Source organism: Dipodomys ordii, unplaced genomic scaffold (assembly GCF_000151885.1).
Source record: "Dipodomys ordii isolate 6190 unplaced genomic scaffold, Dord_2.0 Scaffold33, whole genome shotgun sequence".
NCBI lineage: Eukaryota > Metazoa > Chordata > Mammalia > Rodentia > Heteromyidae > Dipodomys > Dipodomys ordii.
This window is the reverse complement of record NW_012267249.1, coordinates 11,676,158-11,690,808: the sequence shown is the minus strand read 5'-3', so window position 1 is coordinate 11,690,808 and position 14,651 is coordinate 11,676,158. Positions and strand designations below refer to the sequence as shown.

The 14,651-nt window shown below is 37.8% G+C and overlaps 1 protein-coding gene across 1 annotated transcript in view; it reads left to right on the top strand.

Annotated features, from left to right (window-relative positions):
* Window positions 1–14,180, top strand: part of Erich3 (glutamate-rich 3) — a 92,037-nt gene extending 77,857 nt beyond the window's left edge. The window contains 2 exon segments of the mRNA XM_013016805.1: window positions 11,541–11,564; window positions 11,892–14,180. Coding sequence (XP_012872259.1) covers window positions 11,541–11,564; window positions 11,892–14,180 — 2,313 coding nt within the window.
* Window positions 14,181–14,651: the final 471 nt, after the last annotated feature.

Below are 14,651 nucleotides of genomic sequence, written 5' to 3'. Positions count from 1 at the left end.
AATAGTCAACAATAATAAGATGGTTAGGTTAAGAGAACATACAGGCATAATATATAGACATTAAACATGTTCATAAACATGTAGCATGTGCCACAGTAAGTTGGAAAAATGGTTATAGTATAACATTAAGATAAACATCTTTTTAAGATCTACACAGGGCTTTGTAGGCCATTTAAAAATGTAAAAATAAGCAGGTGCTGGTAGCTCACACCTGCAATACTAGCTACTCAGGAGGCTGAGATTCAAGGATAGAGGTTCAAAGTCAGCCTGAGTAGAAAGTCCATGAGACTTTTATTTCTAATTAACCATCAAAAGGCAGAAATTGAGCTGTGGCTCAAGTGATACAGCCATGGCCTTGACCATGGACACAAGGACAGTGCCTGGGCCTTGAGTTCAAGCCCAGTATCAACATACACACACATATTAATAATAAACTAAAATAAAAAACAGCCTCCTGAAAGGAGGCTGATATCTAGGATTATGGTTTGAAGCAGGCCTAGGCAAGAAAGTCTATAAGACTCTCATCTCTAATTAACCATCAAAAGAATACCAAAGGTGGAGCTGTGATTCAACTGGTAGAATACCAATTTTGAGCCATAAAGTTAAAGCAAGTACCTGTGCCCTGAGTTCAAGCCCTAATAACACACTGAAAGCAAAGATATGTGTGGTTTTATAGAGGTTAATGCTATTTCAGTTCCTAATTATACATCCATAGCTCACATTGATGGGCACTCACTATTTTCAAGGCATGGTTCTAAAAGCACATTAACTCATTGCATCTCACAACAGCTTCATTTCCCCATGAATTAAGTCCAATTGCCATCATCTCCTCTTTAATATGAACAATCTGTGCCTTAGAGAGGTTCAGAGAAGAGAGGGGGGAGAGGGGAAAGAGAGGGAAAGAGATAGAAAAAGCAAGAGAGAGAGAAAAATAGAACTAGAGCTAGGGCCAGAGAGCAAGAGTGAGAGAGCAAGAGAAACAGCAAGACAAAGAGGGATAGAAGGAGGGAGAGAGTAGGGAGGCAGAAAGAGGGGGAAAAGACAAAGACAGTGAGAGAAAGACATGGTCAAAGGGGCATAGTGGTAGGCCATGTGGAGGGATTTGTTCTAGATGGGAATCTTTCCACTGGAACGGTTTGAGCTGACTGGATTTGAAAGTCATGAAAAAGATTGCTCTGACTACTGACGGAATTTGTCTTTGAACAGCTGTGGTCTTGAGATTATAATTAATCCTGTTTTTTTTTGTGGGTCATGTTTCAATGTCAAAGGTAACACAGGAGCGTCTTTACTCTGTAGGTAGATGATGATGTGAATTTTGTTCTGGAAAGACAGTGGGTTGGCTAAACAAAGAATGATTAAATACAGGGAAACTTTTCAAGGTGACCTGGAACTTAGAAGATTTTAACTTTGCATTTAAGGCTTTCTTATTCTTAAAATTCAGATGAAAGAAATTCTTGATAAATTTTTCTTCTAATACTGAATTGGTCAAGATTCTTATCATGTCCTAAGATAGATCCAGATCTGCTTTTATTTTTCAAAATTACTGGAGGAAGAAATGAACTGTCACTGAGAAAACAGTTTAGAGAATTATAAGGAATTTAATGTATCCTAAATTAAGATACCTTGTTTTTATATTTGGGACACTGAGGAAGAGAACTGATCATTAGAGTTTATTTATTCATGGATTAAATAATATTTAATTTATTTTTAATACTTGGGTCTCACACTCCAACACTGTTTTTACTGCCCAAACATTTCCACAGACACTTTAAGCTAGAAAATATTTGGTTGTTTAAAAAGGAAAACAAACAAATGTAAAACCATAAACTTTAAAACTTTTGTAATATAAAATGGAAGTTCATTGGATGATATTTTATGACTTTATAAATTTTGTACTGTTTCTAGGTTTTAAACTTAGGGCCTGTGCTCTCACTTGGTTTGTTTATATCTGGTACTCCAGCTGGCTTTGAACTATGATCCTCAGATCTCAGCTTTTCAGTAGCTGGGATTATGGGCAAGACCACCAGCATTTTTGCAGGTTTTTTTTTTTTTTTTTACAAAAAATCTTCCATATAGTTTTCATCTGAACTGATAATGACATCTGAAGATATGTAGAGAAAAATCAATTACAAAGCAAACGTATTGTAGTTTTCTTCTGTCCCTTTTTGCATAATAGAAAAATGTTCTATAGGATGTTATAGGATGTAAAAACTGTGTGGAGGAGCAAAATAAGCACAGGAGGAAGAAAAGGAAGAGGAGGAGGATAAGGGGGAGGAGGAGGAAAAAGAAAGAGAAAAAGAAAGAAAGAAAGAAAAAAAAGAAAGAGAAAGAAAAAGGAGAGAAAGAATGTCACCATCAAATAATGTGGAACCTACAAAATTGTAACATTCAAAATCATTTTTCTAATTATTTTATTTTTTCTTAAAAATAAAAAATTTCAGGACTAAAAGTTTCCAAATTACACATTTAAATCACATAAGTACCAGTGTTTCAAAATGACCAGAATTATTGCTTAAAATTTAGTTAATATTTATGACCAATCAATTTGAAGTTTTGTAGCCATTAAGAGTCAACTTTGATCTCCTAATAATAATAGCATGGATTTTAATATGTACCGATTTGGTTTGTTTCAAGCACAGCATTTAGATTATTTGCTTATGTTTTTAGGTTTCTGCAAAAACATATTGGCAAGAAAACTTTTAAGGAGACTGTTAATCTGAGAATTCTGAAAGGTACCGGTGCAATTGGCAAGATGATCTTTAGTACCTGATGTTTCCTGTTTTCTGTTTTAATTAGAATGAGAAAGGTTTCAAAAAGTTGAAAATATGCTAATGAATCTAGTGCAGGTATCAAATGTCACAGATGGTAGGTGGTCACAAATTTCAAGAAATTATGTTACGAGAGTACATTACAGAAAGATGTCAGGTGCTGTCTTGAGTTTATTTTTCATGAGACAGAGAAGAGATTTTGTGGAAATGAGACAGAGAAAATACTAGACCTTAAGTACTACAAAGTAAAGTTAGAGATGTAGGGAAAAACAGAAATTTCTCAAAATTCTCTCAGTGTTAACCAACCCTTTGAAAGTTTGGGATACAGCATCCAAGAGAAAGTCAACTTTACCAGGAAAGGTTTTGGCCCCTAACTCGTAGGACCTCTCCCTGTTCATAAACACCATTACAGGAGTAGTCTCTGCAACCACAGGAATATTAACATTCTGCTAAGCATGCTCAGACCCTGCCTTTCTCTTTTCCCTCTACATCTTGGGACACAGCTTGACAACTCCTTCAGACGAATGCTTTAGGGAATGGTGTGTGTCCAAGAACAGTTTAAGGAAATTAAAAAAAAATCTAACCACAGTCTTTTAAAAGATGCAATAACAACTCTCAATTTTTATATGAAGACAACCATCTGCCCTATTCAATAGATAAGAACATAAAAAAGATTAAGATAATTAGGCGGTTGATTTATTAAATAAATATAGTCTCTAGATGTAGAAGTTTCTGATATATACTCTATGATAATGTAATAAAACTAAAATTATTCACAAAATATCATTAACTCTCATAAACAATTGTAATTTAAAAGAGTATCTCTTCCTGTAAGAGGTCAGAGGTGACCTGTAAAAGAGTACTCCAAATAATTCCTGAGCCAAAAATTTCAATTCCCTAATCATTCACTGAGCAATTATTAGAAGCACCAACTGGTTTTTATTAGGTAACCAATGTCAAACTATACCCTCAGAAAACACTCGGACTATATAACAGAATTTAGCTTTCAATATAGCAAATGGAAAGTATAGCAAGTATGAACTGAATAAGAAATGGCAATACCTAAGAAATCAAGTATTTGAATAGAAAACAAAATGTAAAGGCTGATAATTTTTCTAGATTGCATTCTAACTTTGTAAAGTACCTCCAAATATTAAAAGATAATATTTTGGGATATGAAAAAATAGGAATAATATCAAGCAATCTGAAATTCTTTATGATAGTAATAGCATCAGTAGCAACAAAAACAAAAACAAAACACTAAATACTACAGCAAAAAGGGAAACACGAACTCTGGAGAGAAACTTGAAATATATAATACACACAAATATATGTATATATACATATGCACCCATATATATATATACATATATGTACACATACACTCACATATATACCAACCCTTTCTCGTATATACATATATACTTATGTATATATACATATGTCTATGTATATATTTATGTATATGTACATATATATGACAGAGACTTGATAATTGTGATATCTAAAATATTTTTTAACTTGTGGGTGGGGAACAGGAGAGAAAAACTGGGAGACAATGCAAGGGAAGGAGTAACATTATCCAAAAAGAATTATACTCATTAAGTGACTTATGTAAATATAATCCTTCTGTATGTCACCTTTATAATGATAATAAACAATTAAACAATTTTTAAAAATTACTAAGAAAAAGGCAATCACCAGAAGAATTTAAAGTGTTTAGTAGGAGACTCATGAAAGCTTGCCTGAGTTTGGAGACATGGCTCCCATTGTAGAGCACCAGCCAATGAGTGAAAGCAAATGTTAGATACAGAGTTCAAGTCCTAGTCTTGGAAAAGAAAAAAAAGGAAAGAAAAAGTAAGAAAAAAAGCTTGCCTGATAGTATTGAAATACTTTTTAATTAAAAATTATCAAAACTGGAAAGAATTGCTAGAAATTATGGCACTGTTGTAATTCAAGGCAAGAGCTTATTGATCAACATATGTGAATTGGTAATTGAGAATTCCTTTTAAAAAGACCACTTAATATAAAAGTCTTGTATGAAGTTTGTGCGGTTTTTTTTTAATGCCAGTCCTGGGGTTTGAACTCAAGTCCTGGACATAGCTCCTGAGTTTCTTTTGCTCAAGCCTAGCTTGCTACCACTTGAACCACAGGTCCACTTCCAGTTTTTGTTGTTGTTTATGTTTTGGGTTTTTTGGTTATTTATCAGAGATAAGAGTCTCACAGCCTTTTCTACCTGGCTGACTTCAATCTATGATCCTCAGCTCTCAGCCTCCTGAGTAGCTAGGATTACACACATGAACCAAACCACCAGCACTTGGTGAAGTATGCTTTTTGACCCAGCAATTCTAATTCCAGGGTCTATCTTAAAGGTTGTCAGAAATGTGTACAAACTTAGCTGAAAGCTGTATTTATGGTGACTTTATTCTTACAAAAAATGAAATACTTCAATCCTCAACATCAGGCAAGTAGTTAAATTTTAATAGAACTTTTAAAGAACATTCCATGTGTTGGCAAAGAATCTTTTTACCTATCGCTCTGGTTAAATAGATTATACTTCTAAATAATGAAGTGGGATGGAAGATGTAATCTATATTAAGATTTTAAAAAATAATTTCTTGGAAATTCACTAAACTGTTCACTAATAGTTTTGGGGATTTTTGAGTTAAAATAGTTTTTTTTTCTTCTCCATATTTTTTAATCCTCTTGAGCCACAGATAATGAATTTATGCTAGTTTCATCACTAGAAAAATACATTATATTATTTAAAATATATTTGTTTTTGTAATAGAAATCTAACCTTACAATATATTGAGCAGTACAGTAAAGCATCCTATATCGTTGAGTGGTAGCAAGTGCTTTTTGGAGAAATTCTCTGAGTGAGACGGTTCCATTTTTCTATTAATGCTGTGAGAACTGACAATTACCATTGCCTTTAGTGGTCACCTTTATAGAAAGGAAAAAGACAGGTGTCTTAAGGGATGAAGAGCTAAATAGTTAGAGAACAAAGCCACATGTCACATTGCTGACACAGGAGTCTCAGCATGCACAGGCCTCTTGTACTGTGGGTAGAAAGGAGTTGAGGATAGACACTGGCCAAGTTCTTGCTTTTAAGTTTCAGTTGCAGAAGGACATCTGAGTAAAAATGTCCGAGTGAGTCCTTTTCTGGTCTCATACCCAGTGTGAGTCCTTAATAGTTAGGCCAGAGTCCTATTCATGCTAAACTGAAATAGGCAATACCTAACTACCCCGTGTCTCCTGTACACTTCCAAAGCACACTTCCAGAGGCAAGTCAGCAGATGTGGGCAAGTGATGACAGTCCTGACACAGACACATGACAGCCTTCACTAGTGACTCTGAGCGAGTTGTGGTTTTCAGATTGTGTTAGTCCTCTTTTACTTCTTAGGACATATTTTTGGTTCAGTAGCTGTTATTATTATTTATGATGCTGCTGCTGATTGTAACTCACATTTCTCTCTTGGCAGTGATAAGACAAAGCTTTACATAGTTGCTGAGTAACACTCTCATCCCTTGACCCTTCCATTGTTGAGTTCTAGTGCCCAAGACAACTGACTAAATTTATGTTTGGAAACCAAAGATACCTCTTATTTAAGTTTTTAGAATATTTCAGTAAGTAAAGTGATATCCAATCTGTATGTACTATGAATATAAACTTCAAAAAATAAAAGGTGCTTAATAAACCCAACTATTATGTAATTGTCATGATTTTGTGTTTTGTGTATAGTACTGTAATTTTTTTTTACTTGCTATAGTGGTTTGTCGGGAAGACAATCTGATTTTACTGTCAAATTTGTAGGACTTGTGTAATAGCCTTTTTTTATTTTTTGCTTCTGTCCATATGGAGTGAATATTGGGATCAAATCACTAAAATCTACTAATGGATGAAATGCTTATAATGTAGTCAATTTCGTAGGCTTAGCAATTTACAAGAGCAGTGATGGTATCACAAAAACCACAAGACATTTCTAGAAAGTAAAAGGCAACTAAACTGCTTCTCTCAATCATCTCCTTGCATGAGCATTTGGCAAACTGTCGCTGCTTCTGACTGTTGTCTTTTCAAAATATAAGAACTTGGCATGTCACTCTTTACTTCATGATCATTTGTGCCCTGTTCTCCTTTTGAAATCATGACTGTTTCTGTTTTAAGATTTTGAAATCATAGTTGTTTAATCCATAGATTTTAGAGACAGTTTCATTTTAATGTGAATGCACTTCAATTGACCCCACTTGCTTAAATGATGTGAAATAGCTCAGCAATGCTCCCATGACTTGTTTTATACCTTTTGATAATTTATATGATCTCTAATCAGTTGGACAGATAATAAGTGAAGCCCTGGCACCTGCTTGCCAATGCCACTCTGACACCAAGTCTGGTGTTAGCAGCACGGATGAGGGGGAGAAGGCCATGAGGAAGCTGGAGACTGACCCGACTGGAGGTAAGGGTACATCATTACCTAAGAAAGACCTTCAAAATGCTCTGTCTTTCATCTCCCTAGCCTAATATCTTCCTTCTGCCACTGTTTTTGCCTCTCATCTAATGAATAAGATAGCAGGAAGTGGCAGAGAGGCCTAAAGAAGAGCTTTAAAAGTGACATAAGTTGTGAATGTTATTCTCTTTTGAACACATGGCTACCAAAGATAAACTATAAAAGAGTTTTAGACTCTCATGTCGTGGTAGAGATCTTCAGATCAGCCTTATTTCGTAGTCTATCCTCTCATTTGCAGCAGGGATAGGTGGATTTGCCTTTAATTGGCCCGGTTGGAAACATCAGGAGCCATAGAATATGACATTTCACAATGGGTCATGGAAACGTCTCATTCTTTTTTTAATTAGGAAAAGAATATGAGCTGCTTCTTGGTGGAGAGCGTTCTACCCTTAAGACTGCTGATTAGAATGATTCAAAAGACCATGCCTCCTACATTTCTATGCAACCTACTATGCCCTTGAAATCAGGCTGTCTCTCCTAGATAGTGAAGGACTTTTGAAGAGTATTCCCATTTGAATATGTGTATATATATGTGAGAATGTTTGTTTTACTTCCTCATTATGGTCACATTACCCAATCTCTAATTTTTTAATAATTATCAAACGCTATGACTGAGTCATTTAGGATTTTTGTCGGTTGTGGAGCTTGAATTCAGGGTTGGTGCTGTCCTTGAGCCTCTTTGAGTTCAAGGCTAGAGCTTTGCCACTTGAGCCACAGTACCACTTCTGGGTTTTGAGTGGTTAATTGGAGATAAGAGTCTCACAATGGCTTTTCTGCCAGGGCTGGCTTTGAACTATGATCCTCAGATCTCAGCCTCCTGAGTAGCTAGGATTAGAGGAGTGTGCCACTGAAGGTTGGCTCATTTGGGATTTTATACTACTCTTGGACAAATAACTTAGCCAGCCCCCAAGTTCATGGGCAGCGGTAGAAATGAAACAGTCTCCTCTTCTTAGGCAACATGAAAAAGGCCAGAATAAGCTGTGTTTTGCAAGAGAATGACTTTGAGTTTTGACCAGGCATTTCACTAGAGGAATTGCAGTATATTTCCCCCAAAATTTTACAGCTCAACCATAGTAGCAGTTATTGGTGAAATCTGAATGAAAAAAGAATGTCTAGTTAATTTTATGTAGTGGGAGGAGAGGGTGGAAGGAAGGTTTGTTATAGTTGGCTGTCATGCCTGGCACAGTACTAATCACATAACATGAATGATCTCATTGGCCACTTCAAAAATTCTGAATCAAGCATGGTTATTCCTATGAAATGGATAAGAAAATGAAGGCCTGGGGAGGCAGGGGAGGTATGGGAAGGGATGGGAAGAGGAAACAAAGGAAGAGGCAACAATGTTTGATAAGAAATGTACTCATTATCTTGCCCATGTAATTGTAACCACTCTGTATGGTATTTTCACAATAAAGAAGAAAGAAAGAAAGAAAGAAAAGAAAGAGAAAGAAAGAAAGAGAAAGAAAGAAAGAAAGAGAAAGAAAGAAAGAGAAAGAAAGAGGAAAGAAATGAAAGAAAGAAAGGAAAGAAAATGAAGGCCTAAAAAGGTGCTGTTTCCTAATTTTATGCATCCAACCAGTGACAAGCATAGCATTCTTACCAGGTTTATGTGATCTTCAAATATTCATTGCACTAAATCAAATTACCCATTTGTGACTACTGCTTGTTCTATGTTATATATTTTTCAAAAGCTCAAAAGACTACCATCAAAACATATATGTGATTTTCCTAGTGATAATATTTAAAGGTTTCAATTATTATTTGTCCCTCACTTCAGGAATGTCATGTCTCACTTCCCTGTATTGTATGTGTGTGTGTGTGTGTGTGTGTGTGTGTGTGTGTGTGTGTTTCTGTGTGTATGTCCACATAATGATAGCTCAGCTGGATTCCATTAATACTTTCTCCTCCAGAATTTAGATGTGGGATATTATTACATGGTGACTAGACAATTTTATTCCTCTGTTTTCCTGAGAGATCTTTAATTAATCCATAAATTTAGAGTCCAGGTTAGAAAAATAGAGGACTTTACTTAAATATTTGTTTTAACTGGCTTTTAAATAATACCTTCCTGTGGAAATTTGAATAGCAGCATATTTACTATTAAAACTGATTGACACACAATGCTGTTTCTCATTGTTGCAATGTAATTGTGTTTTAAATCCAGCCATAATCTGTAGTGAAATAAAATGAACTATAATTTCTCAGGTGATTTGGCTATATGATCTCGCAGTAAACAGTTTGTTTGACATTTCTCTGTAGGCGCTTTTAAGGACAATTTGGGAAATAATTGCTGTGATTTACAGAGGGCTCTCTATAAAAGTCACCTTCAACCCCATGGACTGACATGAAATTTCTAGATCTACACCTTTGAAAGAAGACATCAAAAATTTCCTTCCAATTATATGTTTTAAGCAAAATGTCATGTCAGCTATTATTGTCTTACATAAAATGGCTGAGGGAACACAACAAAGAATGCTCATGTTTTGCATTAGAAGAAGTAATAGAAAGGTAACAGTTCTGTATGGTTGTGAGAATAAGGAAATACGGGCAGATTTAGATTTCCTTTAGACTTCCATGACAGAATTGTGGGTAAAGATTCTAGTCAAGCCGGGCGCCAGTAGCTCACGCCTGCAATCCTAGCTACTCAGGAGGCTGAGATCTGAGGATCACTGTTCAAAGCCAGCCCGGGCAGGAAAGACCGTGAGACTCCTATCTCCAATAAACTACCCGAAAACCGGAAGTGACGCTGTAGCTCAATTGGTAGAGCGCTCGCCTTGAGCTGAAGAGCTGAGGGACAGTGCCCAAGCCCAGAGTTCAAGCCCCAAGACCGCCAAAAAAAAAAAAAAAGATTCTAGTCAAATTCGGCATAATGGTTCATGCCAACAATCCCTCACTTAGGAGGCAGAGATGAGAGGATTGTGATACGGAACCCACGGTGGATTAGATTGCAACACTAAATCTCAAAAAAAATATTTTGGAGGTTGATATCCTGGTGTAAGGTACTTACTTTATAGCATCTATCCCTTGTGGCTTTAAATGAAAAAAATAGATTAAAGGAAATTATTTCAATGACCGGTTTTGAAGTTCTTAGCCACTTAAGTACTCAGTTGGATTTTTTAAAGCTTTGGTTATTTGGAATGATACATCATTATGTTTCATGCATCATCGAGACACCAGCAGGTCAGGTCTGTAATCCTAGCTGTTCATGAATCTGAAAATGGAAATAGATTGGTTTGAGGCCAGCCCGGGCAGAAATGTTTGAGTGACTCTATCTTGAAAACTACCAGCATAAAACAGGATTGGAGGTGTGACCTAAGTGGTAGAGAGCAAGCCAGGAAATTCAAGGCCCTGAGTTCAAATCCTAGTACCATTAAGAAATAAAAATTTTAAAGCAGGAAAGAAAAAGAGATCTAGTCTAATACTCATCATTCAGGAAAAAATACATAACAAGGCTAAATAACAAGAAACAAGACTGTAAAAAGGTAACATAGCAAAACTGTAATTATTGAATGTGACAGCTAATACCCTGAGGTTTGCCAGGAAATCACAGAGGAGAATTTATGAAATACTTCAGGAACATAGCGTATGTAGAAAATTGTCCTAGATTATAAAATCCTGTCTTGCTCTGTGATCTTATTTTGCCAAAGGCATATTCCTTTTCTGATTTGAGACAAGAGGTATCTTGATCTGTAATATAAATTGGTGTCTTTAGTAAAAATGTCTTACCTTGAGCTATATTTTTGATGACTAAATCTGGACATAATGGCTTTAAAGTATGGGTAAAATAATATAATCACCACATCTATGTTATGATTATATTGCTAAATGCACATTGTAAGTAGAAGAAACAGTCAGAAAGCAGTCATGACATTGTAGGGAATAAGGATGATTTAGTTTTTCTTATTAGATAGTTTTTTCTACAAGTAATATTTCAAGTTAAAGTAAGATGGCTAGGTTTATGTGTATGAGAGAGAGAGAGAGAGAAAGAGAGTTGTGAAATTTATTGATTCTTAAAGATTAGGGACTTGAGGGTTATTCATTGTTGTTAGTTCATTTTCAAGATCCTTGATGTTCAATCCTTCTTTAATGTGTCCATTACAGTACATTAAAAACATTTTTGTTTGGAATAAGAGACATTATATTATGATTCATGTTATAGTGAAAGGCATCATGGAACTAAGGAAATTGTGCGTGTGTGTGTGTGTGTGTGTGTCTGTGTGTGAGAGAGAGAGACAGAGACAGAGACAGAGAGACAGAGAGATAGAGAATGAGTCTTGGCTTAAGCACTGTCCCTGAGTTAGCATAAGACTAGCACTCTACTATGTGAGCTAGCTCTACTTCTAGTATTTTGATGTTTACTTGGAGAAAAGTTTTATGGACTTTCCTACCTGGGCTGGCTTTGAATACTGATCCTCAGATCTTAGCCTCCTAAGTAGTAACTAGGATTACAAGGAAGAGCCATTGGCATCTGGCATGAAATATCAAATGCTCATGCCCCCTTGACAAAATAGAAATACTTTATCTTCTAAAAAGTCTCATGTAACAATATCTTCTCTTTTATCCACTTGGATGGGCATAACCTTACTTTCTAACGTTATTTTTTGTAGCCCTAAAGAAGAATTTCATGGTGGCTGAAAGGGAAGCAGTCAACCCCAACAAGGAAACCAAACAAATTACACCTGATACACATGCACAGAGAATGAAAGAAACCATGGAGGAATGTGAAGCTTCCCAACTGGAGGAGGCAGGCACAGTGGAGGGAAAGGAAGATGTAGCACTGTGGGAGAAGGCAGGGGTCACTGAGGATTCCTTAGGGGAGCAGAACCCAAGAGCAGAGCAGACAGCATTAGCAGAACAGTTTGCTCTGGGCCCAGCAATTGAGACAGAGGCAGAAGCAGAAGGAGATAAAAACCTGGGTATAGAGGAGCAAAACTCCACAGCAGCAGCTTCAGCAAGCACCTCTGAAAATCTGAGTGAAGACGAGTCTGATGAAGAGCAGCCCTCATTGCCATTTGTTTTGGAGTCAGAGGAGGCAGATTCTGAAGGGATGCCGGGCTCAGAGGAGGCCTTTATAACCAACCTAGCACTGAGCTCTGTGTCTCTTCAGGAGGAAGCAGCCCTGAGGGAAAGAGCGTCTCTGGAGATGGGAGAGGCTGAGAGTGGGGAGGCTGAGAGAGAGGATGGATCTAAAAAACCAGGCGTGGCTGAAAGGGATGAGGAAGTCCCCACAGAGTCAGAGAATGTGGGATCTGTAGAGAATGCAGAGAGAGTGTCTGTAGGGAGTAGTTTTGAATATGCAATGCTTGGTGGAGAAGAGCCAGCCAGAGAAAGGAAGGAAGAAATGGAAACAATAACACCCTTAAGTACCTCAACAGGAGAGATAGATACTTGGGAGATGGACATTTCAGAGAGCAGCTCTGAGGAGCTTAGTAGGGAAGGCACAGTGAAGCAGGAGCTTCAAACTGAGGCAGAATCAAGTAGGGAAGATAATAGGCAAGAAATGTTCCCTGAGGAATTAAAGGTAGACAGAGAGAGACAATCCACGCGGCCTAACACACCTCAGTGTGAAACTAGATCTGAGAGAGAAGAGGTGACAAGATCAAGTGCACTTAAGGATGAAGACACTTTAAAAGATGAGCAGAAACTGGAAGAGGAAGACAGAGCAACAGTCAAGGGAGTAAGATCTGAGAAAGAGAAAAAAGGCTCTCACAATAAAATGGAATCTCACACTGAGGAATCAGGGTCTACAGAAGCAATTGAGTTGACTGAAGATACAGGGCTTCTGGAAGATCCACTGAAAGAAAGAATGGAAACCATGTTTGAAGCAACTGGTGGATTTGAAAAGTCACGGGAACAGGTAATAGTTTTGAGCAAAGAAGAAGAAAGGCTAAGTGAAGTGAGAGAGACAGAGCATAAAGACAGAACAGAGTTTCCAGGCCAGAATGTGATTCTGCCAGAGCAAGGGAAGGAGGTCCACTATGGGAAGAGACCATTAGGAACGCCTGAAAGTGAGCCAGCTGGCCAGGGACAGGCACCGGAAGCAACTATTGCAGCCACAGGAAAAGCTGATACAAGTGCAGCCAAAGATCAAACCTGCCTTGAAAGACTGGAGAGGAGGGATGAAGGAGGAACTGCACAAGGCCATACAGGCCAGAATGTGATGGTTGTGAAAATGACCCAGGAAGATGTTCCTAAGGGAAGCCCCACAATGGCAGGAAAGTTCAGGGGAGAAGCCATGGATGAGGTGTACAGGAATTCCAAGTGCACTCTGGGGACTGGAGTAGGGAAAGACAGTAATGTGGAGCGGAGCGACACCATGATGGATGCAGATGGAGACCAAGGAGTGGCAAAAACAGGCACCGAGAAGAGGAGCGTGTGGGTGGGTTCAAAGACAGCTGAGGGGGAAACAGTGGCAAATCAACCCTCTTCCTTTTCAGAGGTTGCTGGAGAGAAACCTTGGCAAGCAGGGAAAGAGGCACTAAGAGAAACAGCAGCTGTGGAGACTGTGGCTACAGAGGAAATAGCTCTGAGAAACGAGGAGGTGCCAGCAGAGGAGGAGGTGACAGTGACACCAACAGCGGACACTGGGAGGGGTCTGACTCATCCAGAAGCTAATTTTCTGAGTGGACAGATACTTACTCAAGGGCAAGATCAAGAAGGAGGGGGCACTCAGCACACAGGGTCAATGGGAGAAGAGGCAGACATGGAAAGCCCTTATGAGAGGCAGGAATCTGGATCAACTGAAGAATCCAGAAAAGGGTCCTCCCCAGATAGGGAGTCAGAGCTGAGCAGAGTGAGGCTAGGGGCAGTGTTAACAAGTCCTATGAAGCCTGGTTTCCCTGGAACCCAAGAGAAGCAAGAGGATACAGTGCAAGAACAAAATGAGCATGCAGATGTTTCTTGAACCACTCTGAAAGACCTGGGAATATAATGGCAGATGGTAAGTTTAGGTCTAGTCTGTGTGCAGAATTGAATGGAAACCTCACTGTGGGTCTCCTCTCTTTGGGGCTGGTTTCCTCCTTTATTGGTATCTTCTGTGTACACATACAAGCACAGCCTTCAATTCTGAGCTAGGCCAGCAGGAGATGAGCATGAAAGATAGAGGAAGAAGCAAACACAGAGGAGCCCATGTGTCGATTCCTTTTGTGACTCTTTAAGTCACTCTGCCTTTTCAAACACAGCTCCGTCAATCTATCTGACAAGGCCCTAAAAAATTGCAGAAAAAAATGTGCTCAAGGTACAAACCATGGAAGTGAACAAATCAAACTTGCTTCTAAAATCCTTTCCTTTTAGGCCCTTAAAATATAGAATGAAGCTTGTCAATAATTATTTGTCCTTTAATGGACTTTATGCCTTTGTGCCACAATATTATGAA